Source organism: Rhinatrema bivittatum, chromosome 2 (assembly GCF_901001135.1).
Source record: "Rhinatrema bivittatum chromosome 2, aRhiBiv1.1, whole genome shotgun sequence".
Taxonomy (NCBI): domain Eukaryota; kingdom Metazoa; phylum Chordata; class Amphibia; order Gymnophiona; family Rhinatrematidae; genus Rhinatrema; species Rhinatrema bivittatum.
Genome location: NC_042616.1, coordinates 699889094 through 699913813, shown reverse-complemented (window position 1 = coordinate 699913813; position 24720 = coordinate 699889094). Strand labels below are relative to the sequence as shown.

At 47.5% G+C, this 24720-nt stretch overlaps 1 protein-coding gene across 16 annotated transcripts in view; it reads left to right on the top strand.

Annotated features, from left to right (window-relative positions):
- PIP4P2 (phosphatidylinositol-4,5-bisphosphate 4-phosphatase 2) overlaps positions 1 to 24720 on the top strand; it is a 569842-nt gene that overhangs the window by 1206 nt on the left and 543916 nt on the right. For all 16 annotated transcript variants that reach the window (XR_003854872.1, XM_029591643.1, XM_029591647.1 and 13 more), the window contains exon 2: positions 11973 to 12121. Coding sequence is in view for 15 of the 16 variants with exons in the window: in XM_029591643.1 (XP_029447503.1) it covers positions 11973 to 12121 (149 nt within the window). In the remaining variant the exon portion in view is untranslated. The remainder of the gene's footprint in view (positions 1 to 11972; positions 12122 to 24720) is intronic.

Here is a 24720-nt window from a genome sequence, read left to right as displayed (position 1 = left end):
ATAAACATCTTATTGCAGAAAGGTTGGTATTTATTTAAAATATCCTGTATTATCTCCTCTTCCCACCAAAAAAAACCTGGTGCTCTGCTGGTATTGAAAGGAACTGATTTCGAACAAATGAGCTCATTGCAAGTTAAATTAATGGAAATCAAATAACATGGACTGTCTCAAAACTTGTGAGCTGCACTATTTGATTGAAAGTTAGTTGCAGCTCATGAGATGTAGCTAACTCTCGGGCTGATACAGTAAAGTCCGCGGGAGAGCGGGCGACCAGGCAACTCTCCTGTGCGCGCGATTCTGTATTTAAATGAGGCCCGGCGGTAAAAACAGGCAAAAGGAGGCGCTAGGGACATTAGCGCGTCCCTAGCACCTCCTTTTGGACCGGAGCGGCAGCTGTCAGCGGGTTTGACAGCCAACGTTCAATTTTGCCGACGTCTGTTCTCGAGCCTGCTGACAGCCACGGGCTCGGAAACCGGACGCCGGCAAAATTGAGCGTCTGGTTTTCGACCTGACAGCCGCGGGCAGACTTCAAATTTTTTTTTCTTTTTTTACTTTTTTTACTCTTCGGGACCTCCAACTTAATATCGCCATGATATTAAGTCGGAGGGTGCACAGAAAAGCAGTTACAGAGCACCCTCTAGGTTTGTGCGACTTGGTAAAGAGAGTGTAAGAGGGCAACCATAACTCTATATATCTACCACTCAGGCTGATACAGAACGGTGCGCTCAGCCGAGCGCACCGTTTAGCCCCCGTTTGGCTGCGCATTTTCGATGGGCTCTTGTTACCCCCTTATACTGAAAGGGGTAATAGCGCGTGGAAAACGTGCAGCCCCCCCCCGAAACTAATAGCGCTCATCACATCCAAATGCATGTTGATGAGCCTATTAGTTATTCACCCAAAATACAGAAAGTAAATTCAGAAATTAACATTAATTTCAGACAGTACCTGGCAAATGTACAGAAAAGCAGAAAAAAATGATATTAAGTCGGAGGCTGCCCCCCCCCCCAAAAAAAAAACTTCTAAAAAAAAAAAAAATCTGCCCACAGGTTGGAAAACGGACATTCAACTTTGCCGGCGTCCGTTTTCCGAACCCGTGGCTGTCAGCGGGTTCGACAACCGACGCCAATAAAATGAAGCTTCGGCTGTCAGACCCACTGACAGCTGCACCCTTAGAGCCTCCTTATTAGCGCGGGCCCTAATTTAAATAAAGAATCACGCGCCCAGGAGAGCGGGCTCTTGCCTCGGAGCGCCGGCTCTCCCGGGGACTTTATTGAATGGGCCTGACTGTCAGAGGGGCACATTCCACTCAGGGTGGGGTTTGTGGGGAGCGGTGTTAGGTGCCACAAACCCTTGCACTGGCCCTGATCCCAATGCTCCCAGTCTGAGGCTTATGTGACCCTGGAGTCATTCCCTCCCCCACTTCCCAGTGGGCTGTAAACATCGGTGGGAGTCTACTGAGACAAAACCCCCAACAGCCCATCCCTATGGCTGCCTTGGAAGATAAATATCTTCCTGCCCCCCCCCCACCCCTTTGTCCAAAAATACAGCATTTTCTCTTTGGTCCCACAATCTTTCCAGGCCCCTTCAGGAGCCTCCCTCCCCCGTGCACTTAGTTATCTTTGGAGGTCTAGTGTTGAATACTGGAGCTCTCCTTTGCTCTGGGGGTTCTGGCCTTTTGTTGTAAGTGCACCAAGAAAGGGGTGCTGTATTCTTTTGACAAAGGGGATGAGATTAAGTTAAAAGACTTTTTTTTTTTTTTTATTTATACTTTTTGGCTGCCTCAGAGGGTGGCCGAGGAGGGAGGATCGCAATAGACCCCCCCCACTGGTTTTTACCGCTGGGGGGGGGGGATTCCATGACCATATCGACCCCTTTAAAAAAATGGTGGTCCTTGGGCCGCAGTTGCATGGTGCTGAGTTAGATCAGCTAAGCCACAGTATTTTTTCCAACAGCATTTTACTTGGTACCACAGCTTAGCGAATCCAGTTGTATTTTTCCTTCCAGGGAAATTACCATGGTATAGTAAATAGAACCCCCTAAGTTTGTACCTGAGGCAATAGATGGTGAAATGATGTACCCAAGATCACAAAGAGCATTAGTGGGACTGCAGCCTGCTGCTTCAACCATTAGTCTACCTGATTTGAGCAAGCTCTATGGTTGTATGAATTTGATTGGTTAGGGGACAGATGGGAGATTAATGTCTGCTGATAGAAGAATATGGATGGGGTAGGTAATTCTGTGTATATCTGGGGACTATGTTTAAAATGATTTTGTAGTAGTTGCAGGGGATGAGATTTTAATTTGTCATATTTATGTGGGTAAATGTAAGGATATCATTTTAAAATTTAATGTCTAGTGACTAGTTGGAATTAGATGGCATGTCAAGTTCAATTATAAATAAACATCTCCGAGTCAGTATAACTTTCTAATCATTTTTGTATAACTTCCATTTTAAAGGGCGCTTGTATAAAACATGTAGGCACAAGTCACAGATACCAGTGTCACTCAGCTAGAATAATTGGCCCAGAAAGAAAAACAAAATTATTTCCAAACAATGCCAAAGTGCAAAAAGACAGTGAGAGAAAAGACAAATTCCTGAGAGATTCATTAATAAGAATATATATATTTTGTATGTCTTTTCTTTCACTCTGGGCAGACTAGATGGGCCTTACAGTCCTTATCTGCCATCAGATTCTGTGGGGAAAATTAAAATGTGGTTTGAGAAATTATTTTCTTGGGCTCGTACAGGAAATACATGAGTGGAGCTGCTGGTTTAAATTCTGAATGGTCTTGGTGCCTCACAGTTACTGCAGAGGACGAAAGATTAAAGTGGAAAAGGGGCAATCAAATGACAATTTTCCATTCTGTCGAGTAAATATTTATAAAAATAAAGATTACCCAGGTTAATATTTCTGATGTGTGAATAAATTGTCCATTTGAATTTTTTAAAATTGTCACAGGACATCACAAAATTCAGCCTGTGATTTGCTTGTGTGCAATCCTTCCAATGCCTGTTCCCTGTACGTACCCAGATCAGTCCAGACAGCTGGGTTTTGTCTCCCTTCCAGCAGATGGGGTGAATGCTCTGGTCCTCCCTTGGATGTTCTGCTTTACATGTTTCCTTGGTGGCTGCGGATCAGCAAGGTGTTGTGACTTGTGGCGGTACACCGAGGGGACGTAATTCTCATTGCCCCAGAGTGGCCGAGGTGGCCGTGGTTTGTGGACCTGATCAACCTAGCGGTGGATGGTTCCTTACGGTTTCCGATCCTGAAACTCCCCCGGAGGATCCGATGCTAGAGCATGCTTGGGGGTTGAATGCCCTGCTGATGGGGAAAGACCGGACAGGACCACAAACCTTGGATACCCTAGCAATGTCTGGAGCTGTGGACTTATTGGGGACCGGGGGCATAGCCCCTCTAACTGCGGCTGCCTGATCCTCTTAAAAGCCCCGAAGGAGACCTGTTTGAGGCGTCGCTACTTGATTGCCCAGCCTTGAAAACTCTGTGCAAAAAATCGGAGGAAAGAGAGGAGGAGGAGTCAGAGCCCGCTCCAACCTCCCCCCTTCGACGAAAAATCTCCAATGGCTGTGCCATGGCCCCCCCGGGGGTCTCTGTCTGCAGAGATAAGGGGGGGGGGATTGCCCCTTCCCCTCCACAGACCGTGCTGGAGTTTCACGTGCCCAGGAGAAGTTGATGGGAGCGCATTAGGAAAAGGGCTCTTAACATTGAGCGTCCTTTTTCTACACACAAATATTGTATCCTACCCAAGGAGAAGCAGACACCACACCATATCCAGAAGGCACCTCACAGTGACAGCTTTACAAACTCCTTCCACTGTCAGACCTGTTGTAAAAAAGACACTCAAAATTTATACTGCGAATTTATCATAATGTAATAGTCGGAACTCCAAGAAGATGTGGTAGACCTGATTGACAAACTGAAGAGTACTAAATCACCTGGACCGGTATACACCGGTCAGACCTATTAGTAAAAATTTGTAACCTGTCATTAAAATCATCCATTGTAGATGAAGACTGGAGGATAGCTAATGTAACCCCCATATTTAAAAAGGGCTCCAGGGGCAATCCTGGAAACTACAGACAAGTTAGCCTGACTTCAGTGCCAGGAAAAATAGTGGAAAGTATTCTAAACATCAAAATCACAGAACATATAGAAAGACATGGTTTAATGGAACAAAGTCAGCATGGCATTACCCAAGGCAAGTCTTGCCTCACAAATCTGCTTCACGTTTTTGAAGGAGTTAATACACATGTGGATAAAGGTGAACCTGTAGATGTAGTGTACTTGGATTTTCAGAAGGCATTTGACAAAGTTCCTCATGAGAGGCTTCTAGGAAAAATAAAAAGTCATGGGATAGGTGGCGATGTCCTTTCGTGGATTACAAACTGGCTAAAAGACAGGAAACAGAGAGTAGGATTAAATGGACATTTCCTAGCATGTAGCAGTTTGGACTCAGGACCAAAGGGTATAGTGTTGCCATGGTTATAGGCGCGAAAACCCTTATGTGCTCCGACACGTCTGAGATGTGCGTGCGGGTTGTGCGCACAGATGTGCGTCTAAGTCGCAGATATGCGCACAGCCCGATAGGCGCGCGATGCGTATATATCTTATGCGCACGTCCCTTGTGCGTGTACTTTATGCACACATGTATTTTGTGCGCCTAGCTGGCCTTGTGCACCCGGATCGAGAAGGCGGACAGAGCGGTGAATAGGGCCAATATGGCGACGGCGACCACGCGGCGACCATGTGGGAGGACCTTTGAAACTAAGCGGCACAGGTCCCGGCCGGCGACCTGTGCGACTCCTCGAACCTCGGAGACTGGAGTCTATGCTGAAGATTTTTACCTTACCTTGTCTTCGGCGCTTCCCGGTTTCGTCCCGGGCGGTCTCCGGCTGCGGGGGGAGAGGGCAAATACCTTCACCGCCATGCTCGAGGGTGCACCCGCTGCCTCTCAGCTGCACCCGAGATCGGGGGCTAGGTCCTCACTGCGATTCGGCCGCCAGACCGAGGCTCACCTCCGAGGGACCACGGAAATCACCTCGAGAATTCTCAACTGGGGGAGGGACCCGACTGTATCACTGCAGGAGAGCGGGGCTCGTCTTCAGGTAAGTTTTCTTCCGACTTTGGGTTTTCTCCGTTGAATTTTGTTCTAACGCTGTGAGAGCATGCAGATAGTCCCTAACTGCAATGGAGATGGAAAATACTGAAGAGCTGCATTTCCTGCAGGGGTATATGTACTAGGGGCTGACGTCAGATTGAAATCTGATCTGTCTCCAACTGCTATCAGGAGTACCCTATACCCATTGGTCCTGAGTCCATCTGTCTACACGCTAGGAAAACGAAATTATCAGGTAAGTAATTTCTCCAATTTTCTCAGTGGAAAGGTGTGGGCAGTGGAGTGCCTCAGGGATCTGTATTGGGACCCTTACTTTTCAATATATTTATAAATGATCTGGAAAGAAATATGAAAAGTGAGGTAATCAAATTTGCAGATGATACAAAATTGTTCAGAGTAGTTAAATCACAAGCAGATTGTGATAAATTGCAGGAAGGCCTTGTGAGGCTGGAAAATTGGGCATCAAAATGGCAGATGAAATTTAATGTGGACAAGTGCAAGGTGATGCATATAGGGAAAAATAACCCATGCTATAGTTACACAATGTTAGGTTCAATATTAGGTGCTACTACCCAAGAAAGAGATCTAGGCGTCATAGTGGATAACACATTGAAATCGTCGGTTCAGTGTGCTGCGGCAGTCAAAAAAGCAAACAGAATGTTGGGAATTACTAGAAAGGGAATGGTGAATACAACGGAAAATGTCATAATGCCTCTGTATCGCTCCATTGTGAGACTGCACCTTGAGTACTGTGTACAATTCTGGTCGCCACATCTAAAAAAAGATATAATTGCGATGGAGAAGGTACAGAGAAGGGCGACCAAAATGATAAAGGGGAATGGAACAGCTCCCCTATGAGGAAAGACTAAAGAGGTTAGGACTTTTCAGCTTGGAGAAGAGATGGCTAAGGGGGGATATGATAGAGGTGTTTAAAATCATGAAAGGTCTAGAATGGGTAGATGTGAATTGGTTTTTTTACTCTTTCGGATAATAGAAAGACTAGGGGGCACTCCATGAAGTTAGCATGTGGCACATTTAAAATTAATCGGAGAAAGTTCTTTTTTACTCAACGCACAATTAAACTCTGGAATTTGTTGCCAGAGGATGTGGTTAGTGCAGTTAGTATAGCAGTGTTTAAAAAAGGATTGGATACGTTCTTGGAGGAGAAGTCCATTACCTGCTATTAATTAAGTTGTTTTAGATAATAACCACTGCTATTATTAGTAACGGTAACATGGAATAGACTTAGTTTTTGGGTACTTGCCAGGTTCTTATGGCCTGGATTGGCCACTGTTGGAAACAGGATGCTGGGCTTGATGGACCCTTGGTCTGACCCAGTATGGCATGTTCTTAACTCAAACAAGAACTCTTAACTGTTGAAAAGCAGCACTGTAAATATTGCATTGGGTCCCAGATTCTCCAAGGACAAGTAGAATGGTAGTCCTCACACATGGGTGACATCATCAGATGGAGCCCATGCATCCATGTAGAGTCCCTCTTCAGTTTCTTCTTTTCCGCAGAGCTGTGAGCCTTGTGATTGATCGAGCTGTTAAAAAGTTTGGCTTTTTGGCCTAGTGGAAAACTTCTTTTTCACATTTATATGATTTTTTTTCTCTTTTTTTCGAAACCGGGTCCCTCTTGGTGCCTTTCCATAGTGTTCCCAGTTAAGGTTTTTGACGTTTTCAGGTAAATTTACTTTCGTGAGCGATTTCCCCCGTGGTGGCAGTGCCTCGGTGCCCGTTAGTCATTGATGCCCACCGCTACTGTACTGTTCTTCGGCCCTTTGTTTCTCTCTGTCATGGCCACATCCAGTTTCTGTCAATGTCCCCAGTGCTCGCGGACCATGTCTATCACCAATCCGCATGAAGTCTGCATCTTCTGCCTGAGGGTATTGCATGACATCCGAGGTTGCCGCTTGTACAACCAGATGACCCCGAAGGGATGTCGGCTTTGACTTGACAAGACGGAGCACCTCTTCAGGTTGAAGAAGTCTGATCCATCAATGCTGGCATTGGCATAAAAATACTTTCGAGCCACACCGGTGGACACCTCACATTTGTCATTGGTGGAACCATTGGTTCTGTCAAGGTTGCTGGTAGATGAGGCGCGGGAGACTGACTACTGTCAATTTCCTCTGGATCGAGGATGCCAGGTTCATCGTCTTTGACCTCAGCACCAGTAAAAGACAGGGCTGAGCATCGTCACTGGACCCTGTTGATGCACGGTGCTGGGCTCGGGGATGCACCGGCTTGTGCTGTGATGCCCCCGAACCGAACGCGCGGCAAGGAGCGCCAATCCTCCAGTGATGTCAGAAGTCAGCGATGGTCTCCACCAGTCCTGGTGCCAGTTGCCGATCCCCCTCGAGGGTCTGAGGAAGATCTGGCTACCCCTCCTTCCTCCCAGTTAGTGTTGGCATCGGCAATATTCAAGAAGGAACTGGAGCGTCGAGTCCAGCTGGCAGTGGAGCGGCCGAGGCAGGGCCACGGTCCTGTGGCATCGACGGAGCTGGTACCGTTAATTCTCATACTGCTTCTGGAGATGCTCACAGTGTGCTCATCAGTGCCTTACCGACCCAGCGGGTGTTGGTTCCTGGTGGGACACTGGGGCTGCCTCCTACCGATATGGTGGTCGTCGCCGGTTCCTCTGAGGAGGAAGCTCCACAGAGGCCGGCGGAATCACCGAGGCCTATAGCCCCCTATCCAGTTCCATTGGTGCCTGCACCTCTGGACGCTGGCTGAGCACCTAGGCCCCATTCCCTGTGACATACAGTGAGGATGAGGGTCTCTATGACCCTTTGGGGGATGATCAGATGGAGTCTTCCTCCGAGGACTCTGATGGTATCCCGTCAGACTCGTCTCCTCCAGAGGAGCGAAGGACTTAACCTTCACATAACCAAACCTTCGCAGGTTTTGTGAAATTGATGGCAGAGGCCATCCTGTTCCAGCCGTTGACGGAAGAGGATGCCAGGCACAAGATGCTTGAAATCCTTCAAATTATGGAGTCTCCTAAGGAGATTGTGGCGGTCTCAGTACACAAGATCCTTTTGAAGTTGCTGCTGAGGATTTGGGAACACCTCTTCACAGTGTCTCCTGTCAATAAGAAGGCATTCAGGGTTTATCCCATCCAGAAGGCTATCGGATTCGAAAAGCATCAGTTGCCCCACCAGTCGGTGGTTGTCAAATCTGCCCTTAAGAGGGCCAAGCGCTCTCGGACCCATTCCTGCATCGCTGCCTAACAGCTCTTCATTAGCCAATATTTGCAGGACCTCTGGAAGCATGTGAAGGAGGTGGCTGAGCAGCTGCCTCAACAGCAGCAAGACACCCTCATGTCGCTGGTGCATAAGGGTTTGGAGTGCAGAATACATGAGATCCATGCGGCCTACAATGTTTTCAAGATGGCAACGAGAGTCTCTGCAGCGGGAGTCAGCGCCTGCAGAATGGCATGACTGGGCCTCGGATCTCTGACCGGAGGTACAGTAACAACTCGCTGACCTGCTGTGTACAGGAGAGAATATCTTCAGAGATAGGGTGAAGGACGCTGTGGCCCAACTTCGGGACTATCATTAGACCCTCCAACAACGCTCTGCCAGTACTCTGGACCCATCCTCCTCTTCCAGGAGGCCATCAAGGCAGGGGCAAAGGAAATCCTTTCGCCAAAGAAAGTACTGTCCTATTCCTCCTTGATCCCGTCAACATCCGATCTCTCGTGGCCATCCCAGGCAGCAGAAAGCTCCCAGGCTCCAGCCAACCCAGTCAAAACCTAGGGGTGGGGTTTTGACTGGGCCGCAGAGGGCATCAGCCAGTCGCCTGTACTCTGGGTGATGGACCCTCCGGTCAAGGGCAGGCTGCAGTTCTTCACAAACCAGTGGCCCAGTGTAACCTCGTACCAGAGGGTTCTGTCCATCATCCATCAGGAGTACCAATTAAATTTATTGGGTGACCCACCAAATTTCCCTCAATGCCCGTATTGGGGGCCGGTAGTGCATCAGGAAGTGCTGTTAGCAGAGCTCTCCTCCCTTGTAACGGCCAAAGCAGTCGAGCCCGTTCCACCACAGTAAAAGAGGGTGGGGATTTTATTCCAGGTACTTCCTGATTTCAAAGAGAACAGGAGGACTTCGTCCTATCCTAGACCTGAGGGCCTTGAACAAATTTCTAAAAAGAGAAAAGTTCCAGATGGTTTCCCTGGGCACATGTTGAGGTTTTTGGGCCACATGGCTGCGATCATCCATGTTTGTTCCTTGGTATGATTACACATGCACAGAGCACAATGGACCCTGAAGTCTCAGTGGTGCAAGCCACATAGAGCCTCCAAGATCGCATCCAAGTCACTCCATCCCTCTGGCACTCCTTGTCCTGGTGGCAGGTACTTTCCAATCTGGAACAGGGAATCTCCTTTTGGAGTCTTCCCACTCAAATTGTATTAACCATGGATGCATGTACCTTGGGGTGGGGAGCTCACATGGATGGGCTCGACATCCAGGGCTTATGGTCCGCTCAGGAACGTTCATGTTAAATTAACTTCTGGAGCTCTGGGCGATCAGGTAAGTGCTATGGGCTTTCAGAGATCGGCTGTCCAACAAAGTTGACCTGATCCAGTCAGACAACTAAGTAGCAATGTGGTACGCCAACAAGCAGGGGGGGGGGCATGGGATTGTACCTCCTTTGTCAGGAAATAGTCCAGATCTGGTCGTGGGCCCTGTCTCGTGGGATGGTGCTCAGGGCCATGTATCTGGCCGGGGTAGAGAACATGGTAGCAGACAGGCTGTGTTGAGCCTTCCAACCCTACGAGTGGTCACTGGACCAGGAAGTAGTGAATCAGGTTGCCGTCTCTGGGGAAACCCAGACGGAGATCTGTTCACGTCCCCCTGCAACAGGAAGGTGCCTAAGTTCTGCCCCTTGCACAGATCAGATGGCAAGCCAGTGTCGGATGCCTTCGCCCACCATTGGGGCACAGGTCTTCTGTATGCGTATCCTCCTGATTCCATTAGTGGTGAAGACTCTCTTGAAGCTTTGCGCAGACAGAAGGACTATAATTCTCATAGCCCCTCATTGGTCTAGACAGGTCTGGTTTCCAGTCCTTCTGGAGTTGTCCATCTGGAGACTAATCATTTTGGATACTTCCCTAGATCTCATCACGCAGGATCAGAGCAGGCTGCGGCATTCCAAACTTCAGAACTTCAGAACAACCAATAAGGGCTGTATAACATAGTCTGAGTAAAACAAATAAGCATGGGTGTAGCTTGCTTATTGCGGCGGTTACTACCCCTACTATCCCTAACTTATCAAGCTAGATATTTCACTTGGATGCAGCTCCATCACTGCTTTCTACATTAATGGTGGGGGTGGAAGGGGAATAGAACCAAGAGCTAAGAGAAACAGATAAGTATGAGAGAAAAAAGTGTGTGAAGCTTGCTGGGCAGACTGGATGGGCCGTTTGGTCTTCTGCCGTCATTTCTATGTTTCTATATGTTGCACTTAGCCTGGATGTTGAGAGGTTAATTCTGCAGCCGCTCAATTTTTCGGAAGTTATGTCTCTGGTCCTGGTGGCTTCTAGAAAGCCTTCCACTAGAAAACCCTACGGACTGAAGTGGAGGAGGTTTTCTGTGTGGTGTGAGCAGAGGTTCCTAGATATGTTCTCCTGCCCCACACAAAAACTGCTTGATTATCTTCTACACCTATTGGAGGCTGACTTAAAGACCACTTCCGTTAGGGTCCAACTTAGTGCGATTGGCGCTTACCACCACGGTGTAGATTGTATGCCATCTCTATATAGCCTATAATTGGATGTTTTATGCGGGGTCTGCTTCAGTTGTAGGCCTCTCGCTGTGTCTTGGGACCTTAGTATGGATTTAGCTCAGCTGTTGAAAGCTCCTTTTGAACCACTCTGCACCTGTGACCTGAAATACCTGACCCGGAAGGTCATTTTTTTGGTGGCGGTCGCTTCAGTGCGCATGCACTTTAATTGCAGATCTGACCAAAGATGATAAACAGTCACATTTCATTAAAAAGGTCTTTAGCTGGAGAAGATATTGGTGAGTTGCTTGGTTCAAAAGAAATGAGACTGTGTGTGAGTAGTCGGAGACAGGATTTTTTTTTTTTTTAGCTTCCTTCATTCAGTATGTCCCTATCTTAAGAGACCAAAATTCATGTTTGCCCATAGGTGAACAGGATACACTAAATACACAATTGCATACGGAATTAACATTTTTTTCTCTTCGTGGGCATAGAATTGTTCATACCTTCTCTAAAGGGAAACCTTTCATACCTAGTAATCCTCTTGAATGTCCTTTCTTTTCACAGAGTTACATTGAAAGTGGGAGGGGGGGATGCAAGTGTTGGAGCTAGTGTGAACTGTAATGGTTCTGAGACTTGTACAGGGCTTGTTTACTGGTTTGGAGCTGTGAGATTCTCTACTAGCTCTACAGTTGGTGATGCCTGCATTTTCACCTGCAGCCAGCAGCATGCCTAGCAGTTCCTGCATTTGAACTCAGCTCTGGTTCACTAAGCAGCTACTGAGATGCTTCGTTTTCTCTGCATGTGATGCTTTGCAATGATGGCTGAGTCAGTTTGTATACTATCTGTGAATTCGTTCTCATGCTGTTACTTTAGTTTGTAATTATACATTTCTGTTAATATTGTAGTTGGATGCACTATCAGAATATGCTAGGGAATGCATTTATTGTAATATACTTTTTTTTTTTTTTTTTTCCCCAGGAATAGCTGTCAGACTGTGCCAAGAGATTGTTTTTTGGACTGTTTGACTATTGCAGCATTTGTGCATGTAGGTGAAGTATACTGCTCTGTTAGTTTTACTTACATTTAGCATTATCTTCACAGCCGAACTGCCTCCTCCATATACAGCCATTGCCAGTCCTGATGCAAGCGGTGTTCCTGTGATAAACTGCAGGGTGTGTCAGTCTCTTATCAATTTGGATGGCAAGCTTCACCAGCATGTGGTTAAATGTACAGTCTGCAGTGAAGCTACGGTAAGTCCATCCCACATTAAACAAGACTTTGGATATTGCACAGAAAGTCATTCTTACCCAGTCAAGGGACACCAGTAAGAATGCTACTGGTATTGTTAATAAAGCCAGAAGTGTACTGGAATGGAAATGCAGCCAATGGGCTCTGGTGCGCCTTGGGGACCTTCAAGAAAGCTGCTTATTTTCAGTAGTGTGCGTTTGCAGTAAGTTTTCTGTCATTTCTCAAATTTGTGTCCTTGTTACAGTTGAATATGAAGGGCACAGCAATTTCCAGTGAAAAGGGCAAAAGACTGTGAGATATCAAATAATGCCAAATCTTTTTTTTTTTACTGCAACTTTCTTTCATATGGGGCAGACTGCAATTTCATATCAAAGTGGCAGTACCACAGACAGGCTCCAGATCTGGAATTACTTTTATTTTCCTATTAATTACTGATTTATTCCTATTTATTACTAACATATGTCACACACAGTTTCTTTTCTCAAGTAGCTATTGAAAAATTCAGCAAACTAAATCTAGTTTGAAATCAATAACTTGTTTTCCCTCTGTCGACAGGTAGGGCTGAATTAGCAGTGACATGTGGACAATGTAATCCGATGGCACCTTCTCTCCTAGCTCATAGAGCTTTTGCTCTGCTGAGCATGCGCGGACCTCGTGAGCCCCTCAATCTTTTTTTTCTCCAAGCCTTGTATAGACATATCCTCTCTTTCTCTATTGTTTTTGGTACTTTGTAGTTACTTTTTTCATCTTGATTCTTTTTGTTTTCCCAGCAGTACCTCAACAGCACTTTTCAATGCTACCAAACAAAAAAAAGTTATTGCAAGAGCTATCAGGTCTGACCCCAAAAATTGCATATATGGCCGGAAGATATCTGTCACCAATTGTCATGACATTTGCTATAAATACCTGGGATCAGCCCACAATCCAGCTAATATTTATGACTGTGGCTGGATGTCACAGAGGAACAGGGCCTGGAAGATGGAAGAACTTCACAAGTTGGAGAAAAGTTGAAATCATTCCTCCTCTCAGAGCAGGACCTCTTTGGGCTTCTTCCGTGCCAAGTTGCGCAGGAGCGCCTTGAGCAAAGCTCCTCTTTCTGCTGTGCCGGTTTCATGATCCACCACACCAGCAGGGTCGAGGAAAGCATGGAAACGCAGTGAACAAGGGCCTGTAAGACCTTTGCAGGCCACACAGGGCTTGTTGGCGCATAAGAAAAAGAAGTGCCATGTATCAGCCAACAGCACAGTCAATGCTGCCAAAGCTGAGGCCAGGATCAGTACTGTTTGTACTCCCGGTGCCATCGATACACTGGGCCTCAATGACACACCAAGCTCCGGCACCGTTGGAACGCCAGGCCTCGAGCCTTATTTCATCATTGACGTTTCAGGCTTTGATTCAGCCGATTCAGCTGTTCTCTGAGTTCCTGTCCAGGCAGGAGGTCCATGAAATTTGGTCTGACCACTGGGCATTGATGGAGGTCCAAACAGCAAAGGATTCCAGTATTGATTTTCCCCCCCTCACCCCTGTGAGGCGGGGGGCACCAGAGTGTTCCTGTGAGGAGGAGAGCTCATCCTTCCCATGCTACTGGGAACCCCACGAGCCTCCATACCTAGGAACTTTTGATTTCCGATTACCCTGAGATTATTGTGGGGGTACATGGGCTGGTGGGGAAGGAGCGTGTATGTGCACGATCTTTCTTTCATACTCATATTTTCATTCACACACATACATGCTTATTCTCCACACACGCTTTCTGTTAAGTGTTCATTCTCACAAACACTCCCTTACATGCTCACTCATTCACTTCTTTCTCTCTTCTATACACACTTGAATAGTTACTTTTACTTCTGTCTCTCTTTCACACTCACCCAATCATTTTCTTCTCCCCAAACTCACTAACGATAGCTGTCTCATTCTTCCTCCTTCCCTCAAACCCACAATCCAAAACAGCCTCCTCTCTCTTCCCAAAGCCACTAACCATAGCAGCCTCCTCCTTCCTTCCCTGAAGCCACCAACCATAGCCGCCTCTTCCTTCCTCTCCCTGAATTCAACCATGCCTCCTTCCTCACCCTGAGCCCACCAACCATGCCACTTTCCTCTCCCTGAACCACCAACTATAGCAGCTTCTTCCTTCCTCCTCCTGAACCAAATTATAGCAGCCGCCTTCTTCCTCCCTCTCTCAAACCCACCAACTATAGCAGCCTCCTCCTTCCCTGATCCCACCAATCATAGCAGCCGCTTCCTTCCTCCCCCCCGAACCCACCAACTAAAGTAGCCTCCTCCTTCTCTCCACTACCGAAGCTACCAACCATAGCAGCCTCTTCCTTTCTTTACCCCAAACCCACCAACCATGCTTCCTTCTTTTCCCTGAACCTACCAACCATAGAAGCTTCCTCATGCCCCAAACTCATCAATCATAGCAGATTCCTCCTTCCTCTTCTCCCAAACCTACCAACAATAGCAGCTTCCTTCTTTCTCTTCCGCTGAATCCACCAACTACAGCAGCCCCCTTCTTCCTCCCACCTCTCAAACTCACTAACCATAGCAGCCTTCTCCTTTTCCCCGAACCCTCCATCCATAGCAGCCTCCTCCTTCCTTCTCTCCTGGACCCACCAATCATAGTAGCTTCCTTCCTTTACCCTTGCCCAAACCCACCAATTATAGCAGCCTTCTTTTTCCTCCCTTCCCCATTGCCATGGAACAGCACCCTTTTCCATCAGACCCATGCAACCAACTGATTACCTTCTCCTTCAGCTGCTGGGAGTTAATGCTGTTTTGCTTCCTCTTTTACTGTTTGGGCCTGACACTTCTTTTCCTCCTGCCCATGTGACCCAGCTGATTGCTTCTGCAGCAGAACCTGAAGTTTTTTGGTGTTGGCCCGGAGACCCGGCAAGTACTTTAGAATTTCAGAGTCCTGGGGCAAATCTGGAGAGTTTCAGGTATGCTAGTCTCCACGAGCCCAAGTTAATCTTCACCTCTGGTATTCTGAATAACATAACCTCTCCTCCTGCTTGCCAGCATGCTCTGGCAGGGCAGTCTCCAAGAAAGAGAGGGAGAGGTTTAGCATGAGCCTGGGTAGTCAGCACTGCTGATTACCAATGGTGCCATGCCCAGACAGTTGCCAGAGTACCGGTGATCATTGACACTGGGTGTGGAGCCCAGCACAGCCATGCACCATCTCACGCTGAGCTCCAAAGAGTGCAGTTGACGCTAGGGGTGCCACTGATCACCATGGGTTCTGTCGATGCCATGGACTAAAATCATGAGTGCCATCGAGTTCTTTGGATGCTGCTGATAACTGTGGGCACATCAGATGCTGTCGACAATGTCAAGCGCCGTCTGCACCATTGTGGTGTCAGGCCATCAAAGCCAAGCACGATCAGGCACCACTGAGCATCACCAGTCCTGGATGCCATTGAGCGGTGCTGGTAGCCATTGGGTACTGTTCACCAGGGACGCCACTGTGTGCCATCCAGTGACATTGAGTGCTTAGCGCCATTGGGCACAGTAGGGCACTGAGAGCCAATGGGATTAGTGGGGTTGAAATCTGCAGTGTGTGATGGGCACAGTCAGCTCATTCGCAAAGCACTGTCCTAGGCACTAGCAGAGTCTATGATGCTCACATCATAGTATGCACATTAGAGCATGCTGTGGCTTGGGCGTAGATGTCAATGCCAACGCTAAACCAGTGACTGGTGCTGCGATATTGTATGCACCTGTGCAAGATTGAGCACTGCTACACTGGGTTGATGTTCAGCTTTGCTGTGACACTGTTAGTAATTGTTTTTAAACTTTAAAATGGTGATTCTCCATGTTTTCTGAGGAACAGTACTACCTGGTATACTCCTTCTAGAACCTTGTGCTCTGAAGGAATGTGCCAGTTACAGATCCCCTCAGTTCACGTGTATAAGTTTGAGTCAACTAGGTCTAGAGCTTTTTCAAGTTCTGTAGTAACTGCATGGAACAAGTTGCCTGTTAAAGTGAGGGAGATGAAGGATTTAAAGCAATTTAGAAAACAGATTAAAGTGCTATACTTTGAGGAGGCCAGTCGGTGATTGAACTGATTACATAAGAATTGTTTGTCAACATTTTTGTTACACTTATTTTAGCTATATAACTTGGAATTAAGTGATTTTTTTTTTTAGGATTATTTTATAGTGTTTATATATATGATGCAGTATGTGTGATAATTTTATAAATGTAATTATATTATCTGCTCTGGACAAATTGTCTTGGGAAGCAGGGGAATATAAGATGTTTTAAATAAAATAAATAAATGTGCGCTACTTAGTGACAGGTGTATTGAGATGTCTCTGGGGTGGCTAGTAGGCCTTCAGCTGAGCGCCTGATTACAGGTTCCCTATGGGGAGCTAGGAATGGAAAGGAAATGGAAAAGAAAGATTGGCTAGACCACTATCCTGGTCCTGGTGAGCTCCTTTCTGTTGGTAGCAACAAAGGGTTAGTCACCACCTGCTCGCTCTATTGCCAGTAGAGCACTGTGGTGAACAGGGAGCAGGCCCTCCTACCCCTTTTCATTTTTCCACCATCGGGAGCTGTTCCTCACTCTCATACAGGGAGTAACATGTCCACTGGATTAGAGGTTCTTAGCCCTGATCATGCTGTTGCCACAGGATTACCTTCAGGTATTCAGGGTAGGGGAGAGGGGGAATGAGTTTTAACTAAAACCAAAGTATCTGCTGTTCCTAATCATTCTTTGAGATGCAGATTAGCAGCTTCTCAGCATTGCCATGTCAAATAACTTACATCGCAGGTAGCAAAACAGGGTTTGGTTGCATATATGCTGGTGCTTCCCCTGTAAGAGTTGAGAACTTAGTCCTGTCCTGAATGCAAGTGCATGATTTATGGCCTGTTAGAGGAAACCTTAATATATTCTCCCCTTGGCGTACTACTCCTTTATCAGGAGAGGGGGATGTTCCTATCCTCCTTTCTCCTGGTGAATTTGCTTCCGGCTAGTTGCTTTCTATCTGATCCATCTTATTTATTTAGATTTTTATATTCCCTATCCCCAGAGGGTTTACAATCTAAGGTTGTAGAAGAGGCAATGGAGGGTTAAGTGACTTGCCCAAGGAGCAACAGTGGGACTTGAACCCTGGTCTCCTGGGCTACTCCTCCACTCCAGTATTGTGCTGGATTCATGGACTTATCTGGGGAGAAGAACTCACACCGCTACTATAGTGCAGGCACACATTCTGCAGGTCACAAGATATGCAGGGGTCTATTGCAAGATCTGGCAATTCACAGTATTAGCAACAGATTCTCTCTAGCAGGAATCCTGCTTTCAAGAAGTGCATTTCAAATACGTGAAGAACATGAACATATAGCTTTGCAGCCGTTCAAGACGAATTAGTGTCATGTTTGGTTTGTACCCTGACCCTTAAGGGCTGGATGGTTCCACCTGCTCCGCATCTTGAATGACATCTATATATTCAGCCATGAGGTACATACTGTCCTGCTGGCTATTTTGTTCTAAAATAGTCTAGTATGAATAGCTCGATCTGGGGATCCGCTCAAGATGACGCCAGCTGAGCGGATGGCGTGAGTCTGGCTCCGTTTGACTCTACTTTTGTACTACTTTTTCCTGTAGCAATGCCGCGTTCAGCACACAAAAGATGAGCGAAGGAAAGAGCTAACCCCGTGGTTCCTCCGGATTTCATACATTCAGGACCGATGGACGCACATGTACTGCGGATGACAAAATCGGGTGAATTGTCCTTGGAGGTAGGGGCTGAAACGGCTTTAGCTGCCCTCTCTCTGGACTCCCTAACATCTCTTTCCCCGATTGACAGACAACCTCCGGCAAACCCGGCTGTTACCAGAGATTGCAATCATCTTTTTCCTTGGAGAAGGATAAGGATACATTACTGGGAAAATTCTTTAAGAATAAGGATTTGCAATTCTGTGGCCAAAAAATTTATGTGTTTCCGGATGTATCTAGACCTACGCAAATACATAGAAGACACTTCCTTATGTTAAAGAACAAGACCCTGGACATTGGAGCTACTTTTTATTTAAAATTTCCTTCAAAATGTTTTGTCAATTACCAGGGTAAAAAGTTCTCTTTTAATGAGCCATCACACCTGGAGAATTTCTTGAGGGATAAAACCAGTCTAGGAAGGAATCCAAAAGTGTCAGAAGTATCGGTTAAAGAGAATTAAATAGAAATCACTCCTTCTTAAGGTTAGGTTATTATTTTTGTGTTTATTTCCTAGTTATTTAGGATCCCCCACATTATAGATTCACATGAGACATATTGAGTATGTTTAGCTTATTGGATTAATGTATTATGAATGCCTCTCATTGTGATTACTTATATTATGTGAAATATACATTTTTTGTATTATGTTTAAATTTGGAAAATCTGAATAAAGAAATAATTATAAAAAAAAAAATGAAGAGCCACAGCCTGTGCAGGGATTCCACAGTGGACTGATGCGGTGACACCTTACTCCTGAAAATGGGAATCTAGCCACGCGGTGGCAGGTTACCTCGTCAGGCTGGGGACCGCCCTAGTACACTTTGGTCACCAAAAACAATAGGGAATCCAGGCTTCCCTATCTGCCCACACGGGCTTCGCCTAGTACAAGATGCTTCCCTCTTCCCAGAGACGAAAAGACTATCGTATAATTTCCTTGTATCCTGCATACAACGAGGACCACTCAGAGACGAAGCTCGAATGGGATCGGTATTGCACTTAGGGCCTTGATGGAGACCGTGTGACGCTTGCCTGGTTTTTCCACCCATTGGGAAGCTAACGCCTATGGACATACATGAGACCTGCTGTCAGGAAGGGTGATCCTTCTTTCACCCGAAGCGCTCCTGCTAGAATCAAACATTGGGGAGGTTGTAGGTCACATCAACATACCTGAACCTACCGATTCGGAAGTATGGTGTAGGGGGGTCTTCCGGTAAGTACCCTGCCTGGAAGGACTACCTTGGCAATTGCGCCAAGAACACAAGGTGGAGGGAGAACACGGATCGAAACTTCTCTGCTACCCAGGAGGCGTGTAGAAGATTTTCTCCCCCATGCCGAGCAAAAAGGGCAATGGCATCGGACAGGGCGCGTCAGTGCCATCGCAGCCTATCATCTCCTCAGGATGACTCCCTGGTGTCATATCTAGCTTTGAACTCCAGATTACCGAAGGATCCTCCAGCTACGCCAGCCCTCAAGGAGAGTGACTCAACCCAGGTTTCTGCTATATGCATCGTTGGACAGCTGTCACCAGGACATCGTGCCAGAGGGAAGTCCGTCCAGGTTGTCCTCAGTTTAGGAAAGAAGCTCAGTGACCAACGGGCGCTTATCTGCTGCTTCATCGTACCTCGAATCTTGCTGCGACAGGGCAGCGCTATGAACGTGTCCTTGCCCTTCCTGGGGTTTTCTCGGCTCTCCGTCAGGCGGTAACTGTGCTAACTGTCTCCCGGAGCCGCTTAAGGCAGACGCAGAAGGTGACTTTACATGTTGGATCCCAAATCTGCCCAACCTACTGTGACTGCTGCGTACACTCTTGAGTCTAGCACTCCCAGCTGGGGCGTCCTTCAAGGTGAAGTGCCCGGGCTCCAGGCCCTAGTGCATCCTGTCTTGCTCCAGCAAACATAAAGCATTCTGATACTGCGCCTAGACCATCAAGACAGAGCAGTTGCGGCATCCATCGCACTATGAGGGATGCGCTCATCATGGTCATTCACAAGCCGTCATGCGACCATTGTTGCATGCCTTACATATTACATCACTACTGATCTGCTGCAGAGGGCCGCAGAGGGTAGAGAGGATCAACCCATCCTCTGTCAAGGACAAGCGAGAGACTGTCTGCGACCACGGGTCAGGTTGATCGCGTCATTGGAAACTGGAAGAGGCGGTACACTGCCCCCAGGGGGCGCCGATGTTCCAACCTTCCAGCTTGGGACTCCCCAAAGTCATAGCTAATTCACAGGCTGATACAGTACAGTGCGCTCCGGCGGAGCGCACTGTTAACCCGCAATTGGACGCGCGTTTTCGATGCGCTAGCTTTACCCCTTATTCAGTAAGGGGTAATAGCGCGTCGAAAACGCGACGCGCTAGCTTTACCACTTATTCAGTAAGGGGTAATAGCGCGTCGAAAACGCACGTCCAACCCCCCCCCCCCCCCCCCCCCCCGAACCTAATAGCGCCCGCAACATGCAAGTGCATGTTGATGGCCCTATTAGGTATTCCCGCGCGATTCAGAAAGCAAAATGTGCAGCCAAACCGCACATTTTACTTTCAGAAATTAGCGCCTACCCATAGGTAGGCGCTAATTTCTCCGGGCACCGGGAAAATGCACAGATATTAAGTCAGAGGTCCCAAAAGTTAAAAAAAAAGTTAAAAAAAAATTTTTTTAAATTGGCTCTCGGTTTGAAAACCGGACGCTCAATTTTGCTGGTTTCCGAACCCGTGGCTGTCAGCGGGTTTGAGAACCGACGCCGGCAAAATTGAGCATCTGCTGTCAAACCCGCTGACCGCTGCCGATCCTGTCCAAAAAGAGGTGCTAGGGATGCGCTAGTGTCCCTAGCGCCTCTTTTTGCCACTGGCCCTCATTTGAATATAGAATCGCACGCACAGGAGAGTGGCCTGTGTGCGTGCCGGGAGAGCGGGGGTTTGCCAGCTCTCCCGCAACTTTTACTGTATCGGCTCGTCACTCTGCTTATCTGCGGAAAAGAACAAGTTTGCTTACTGTAGATGATGTTTTCCGTGGATAGCAGGACAAATTAGCCATGTAATTCCTGCCTGCCTCCCTAGAAAGTCTCCTATTAGACTCCGTCCAGAGCTTGGAGGGGCAGGATGGGAGTCACATGGGAGATACTCCCACACGGGCACATAGAGCACATCTCTGTGTGCTTTGAGAAAGCTCCGCCACCTAGATGACTGGAGGACGTTCCCGAAAGTCATGGCTAATTCATCCTGCTATCTACGAAAAAAACTGTTTACGGTAAGCAAACTTGCTCTTCTCAGTAGACAGCAGGATGAATTAGTCATGCTTAATATCCACCTGTCTCTCTGGAGAGACAACTAGTTAGCTAAAGTTAAACTCTGCAATCAACTGAGGGGCTCACGAGACAGTGCATACACAGGAACTCCCTCACATGCTCAGTAGAGCAAAAGTTCTGTGACCTAGGAAAGAAGAGTCCATTTGACACTATCAGACATCATGTGCATGTGTCATAGCTAATTTCATCCTGCGCTCTATGGAGAACCCGGTTTATTGTAAGCAGACTTGCTTTGTTTGTTTACTACAGCTATCCCAACTGCTTTCCTGCTGTGCCATCTTGAGTTAAACAGTTTCTGCTTCTTCTCTCTGACCTTTTGTCCTAGCTCCTTGATTTCCATAGTTCTTTTACTTGTTTCCCTACTTGCTGTTCTCCTCAGACAGTCCTTTAACCTATTTCTCCATATGGTCTGATGCTGGTACCTTTACCTTTTGTTCCATGGCTTTGTTTCCAAAACCAGGAGGAACTTTGCTGCCTTTGTGATGTCTTCTGCTGACTGTCTTCCTCTCCTCAGTCCTTTTGATAAATTTTCTCACTCACTTTTTTCCTCTTATTCTGCCTGGTCCCACAGCCATTCCTCCACAGAGTCCATACATGTTTCTTCCTCTTGTGACTGTTCACCCCATTTGGTCCCATTTTTCTGTTTTTCTCATCTTCTTTTATTCTCAGTCCCTTATCCACAAAGTCTCTTGGTTTGTTTCTGCAGTTCATTCTTACACCGCCACTCTGCTGTTCTCCTATATTCTTGCTGAACTTCTCTCTTGCCTGCTTCTTTTGCATTCTTTTCTGTCTTAATGCGTCTTTGTTTTCTTTCTTGTGCTGACTGCACCTTAGCTTTCACTTCATAATGACAAGGTTCTCATTAATGTACATATTTTGCATTTGGATCTGAAAAATATGTCTGGGGATGTAGAACTTAAAATAAATAAAAAAAAAAAAAAGATAAACCAAGAAACCATATGCTTCTCAGAGGACAAGCAAGATGGTAGTCCTCACACATGGGTGACATCAGTAGATGGAGCCCCAGTGCAGAAAACTTATGTCACTGTTTCTAGAACTATGACTAGATACACTGAGCATGTCCAGCATACCCTATACCCTCTTAAGTCTCTTCTTTTCCGCACATTGAGCTCATTTTGGCTGGTTTTAGCCTTGTGGAAAACTATTTAGCTCTTCGTGTTTTTGCAGTTTTTTTCCTTTGATTCTGTCGCCAAGTCCCTCTCTGTGTCTTCCCATAGTGTGTCTAGTAGGTTTTCGGCGATATGGGTAAGTTTTTTTTTTCTTTCGCGTTCGATTTCCCCCTGTAGTGGCAGTGCCTCAGTGCCTGCCGGCAATCGCCACCCGCTGCCATTGCTTTCGACTTTGCGGGCCCTTTTGTTTCGCCCCATCATGGCCACGTCCAGTTTTCACCGATGCCCCCCTGCCTAAGGACCATGTCTCTCACTGATCTTCATGAGGTATGTATCCTCTGCCTGGAAGCATTGCATGGCATCCAGTGTTGCTGCTTATTGCCCCCAGATGACCCCAACTCGACAAGATGAATCAGCTCTTCGGGTCGAGGAAGTCCAAGCCATCGTCTTTGGTGGCATCGTCATTGAGGGACCTTGGAACTGCACCGATGGACACCACGCCATCGACATCAGTGGGACCATCAGTTTGTTGATGCCGCTTGATAGGGTGCCAGAGACTGGCCATTGTCGATCTCTGAGCCAAGGACTCTGGGTTTGTTGTCTTCAATTTTAGCACCGGGGAAAGACCAGGCCAAGCATCAAAGGAAGACTAAGAAGCATAGGCATCATTCTCCATTGATGCATGGTGCTGGGGGCGGGGATGCACTGGCTTTTGCCGCAATGTTCCTGAAGCGACCCCATGGCAAAGAGAGCCTGTTCTCTATTGGGGCTGGGAGTCTGCGACTGTCTCCACCGGTCCTGATGCCAGTTGCTAATTCCTCTCACAGGTCTGAAAAAGATCTGGCCACCCCTCCTTCCTCCCGGTCAGAATTTGCAATGGCAATGTTTGAGGAGGAGCTGAAGTGCTAAGTCCAGCTGGTGGTGGAGTGGGCACTGCAGGGCCTTGGACCTTTTGCACCAATGGTACCAGACCTGGTGCCGCCCGTCTTCATACTGCTTCTGGAGAAGCTCAAAGTGCTCATTGGTGTGTTACTGATCCAGCTGGCGCCTGTTCCCAGGACAGCATCGGTGCCCAGCGGGGCACCAAGGCCTTCCCCTACCAATTCGGTGGTCGTTGCCGGTTCCTCAGAGGAGGAAGCTCCCCTGAGTCCGGCAGAGATGCAGAGTCCTGTAGGCCCCATCCATTTTTACCAGTGCCTGCACCTCTGGATGAAGGCCGAGCACCTAGGGCTCCATCCCCTGTAGCATATAATGAAGATGAGGGTCCCTATGACCCCTGGAGGGATGATCTGATTGAGTCCTTTGAGGACTTGGATGGTCTCCCGTCAGACCCTTCTCCTTCAGATGAATGAAGGAAGTCCCAGCTGAGGACTTGACCTTTGCAGGGTTTGTGAGGGTGATAGTGGAGGCCATCCCATTTCAACTTTTGACAGAGGAGGATACCAGGCACAAAATGCTTGAGATCCTCCAGTTCATGGAGCTTCCTGCGGAGATCATGGCAGCCCCGGTACACGATATCCTTAAGGAGTTGTTTCTGAGAATATGGGAGCACCCCCTCACAGTCCCTCCCATGAACAAGAAGGTGGATGGGGTCTACCTCGTCCAGAAGGCTGCCAGATTCGATAAACATCAGCTGCCTCACCATTCTGAGATGGCTGAATCCGCTCTCAAGAGGGCCAAGCGCTCTCAGACCATCTCCTTTGTGCCCCCGTGGAAGGACCACAGAGTGATAAATGCTCTTGGGAGGAAGGTGTTCCAAAGTGCCATGCTTACTGCTGCATCATTGCCTACCACCTCTATATGAATCAGTACTCGCGGGACATCTGGAAGCAGGTGCTGGAGGTGACTGAGCAGCTACTTCAACAGCAACAGGACACCCTCGTATCACTGGTGCACAAGGGTCTGGAGTGTGGGAAAAATGTGGTCCATGTGACTTACGATGTTTTCAAAATGGCATAGTCTCTGCAGCAGGAATCAGCTCTCGCAGAATGGCATGGCTGTAGACTTCGGATCTCTGAGCAGGACTTGCTGATGTGCCATGCACTGGAGAGAATCTCTTCAGAGATAGGGTGAGGGATGCTGTGGCCCAACTTCGAGACCAACATGAGACCCTCCAACAACTCCCTGCCAGTACTCCAGACCCTTCCTCTTCATCCAGGAGGCCGAGATCAGGGCCAAGGAAGTCTTTCTTTTGCCAGAGGAAGTACTATCCTCCACCTCCTTACTCCTGTCAACACCAATTTCAAAATGATTTCCCTGGGCACTTTGATCCCCCTTTTGCAAAAAGGGGGCTGGCTATGCTCCCTCAGCCTAAAGGACTCATACACTCATATCGAGATCTTCCCAGGACACAGGAAGTATCTCTGATGTGTGGTGGAAGCACAGCCCTTCTAGTACCAAGTGTTGCTGTTCGGGCTCACATTCATCCCAAGGGTCTTCACAAAATGCCT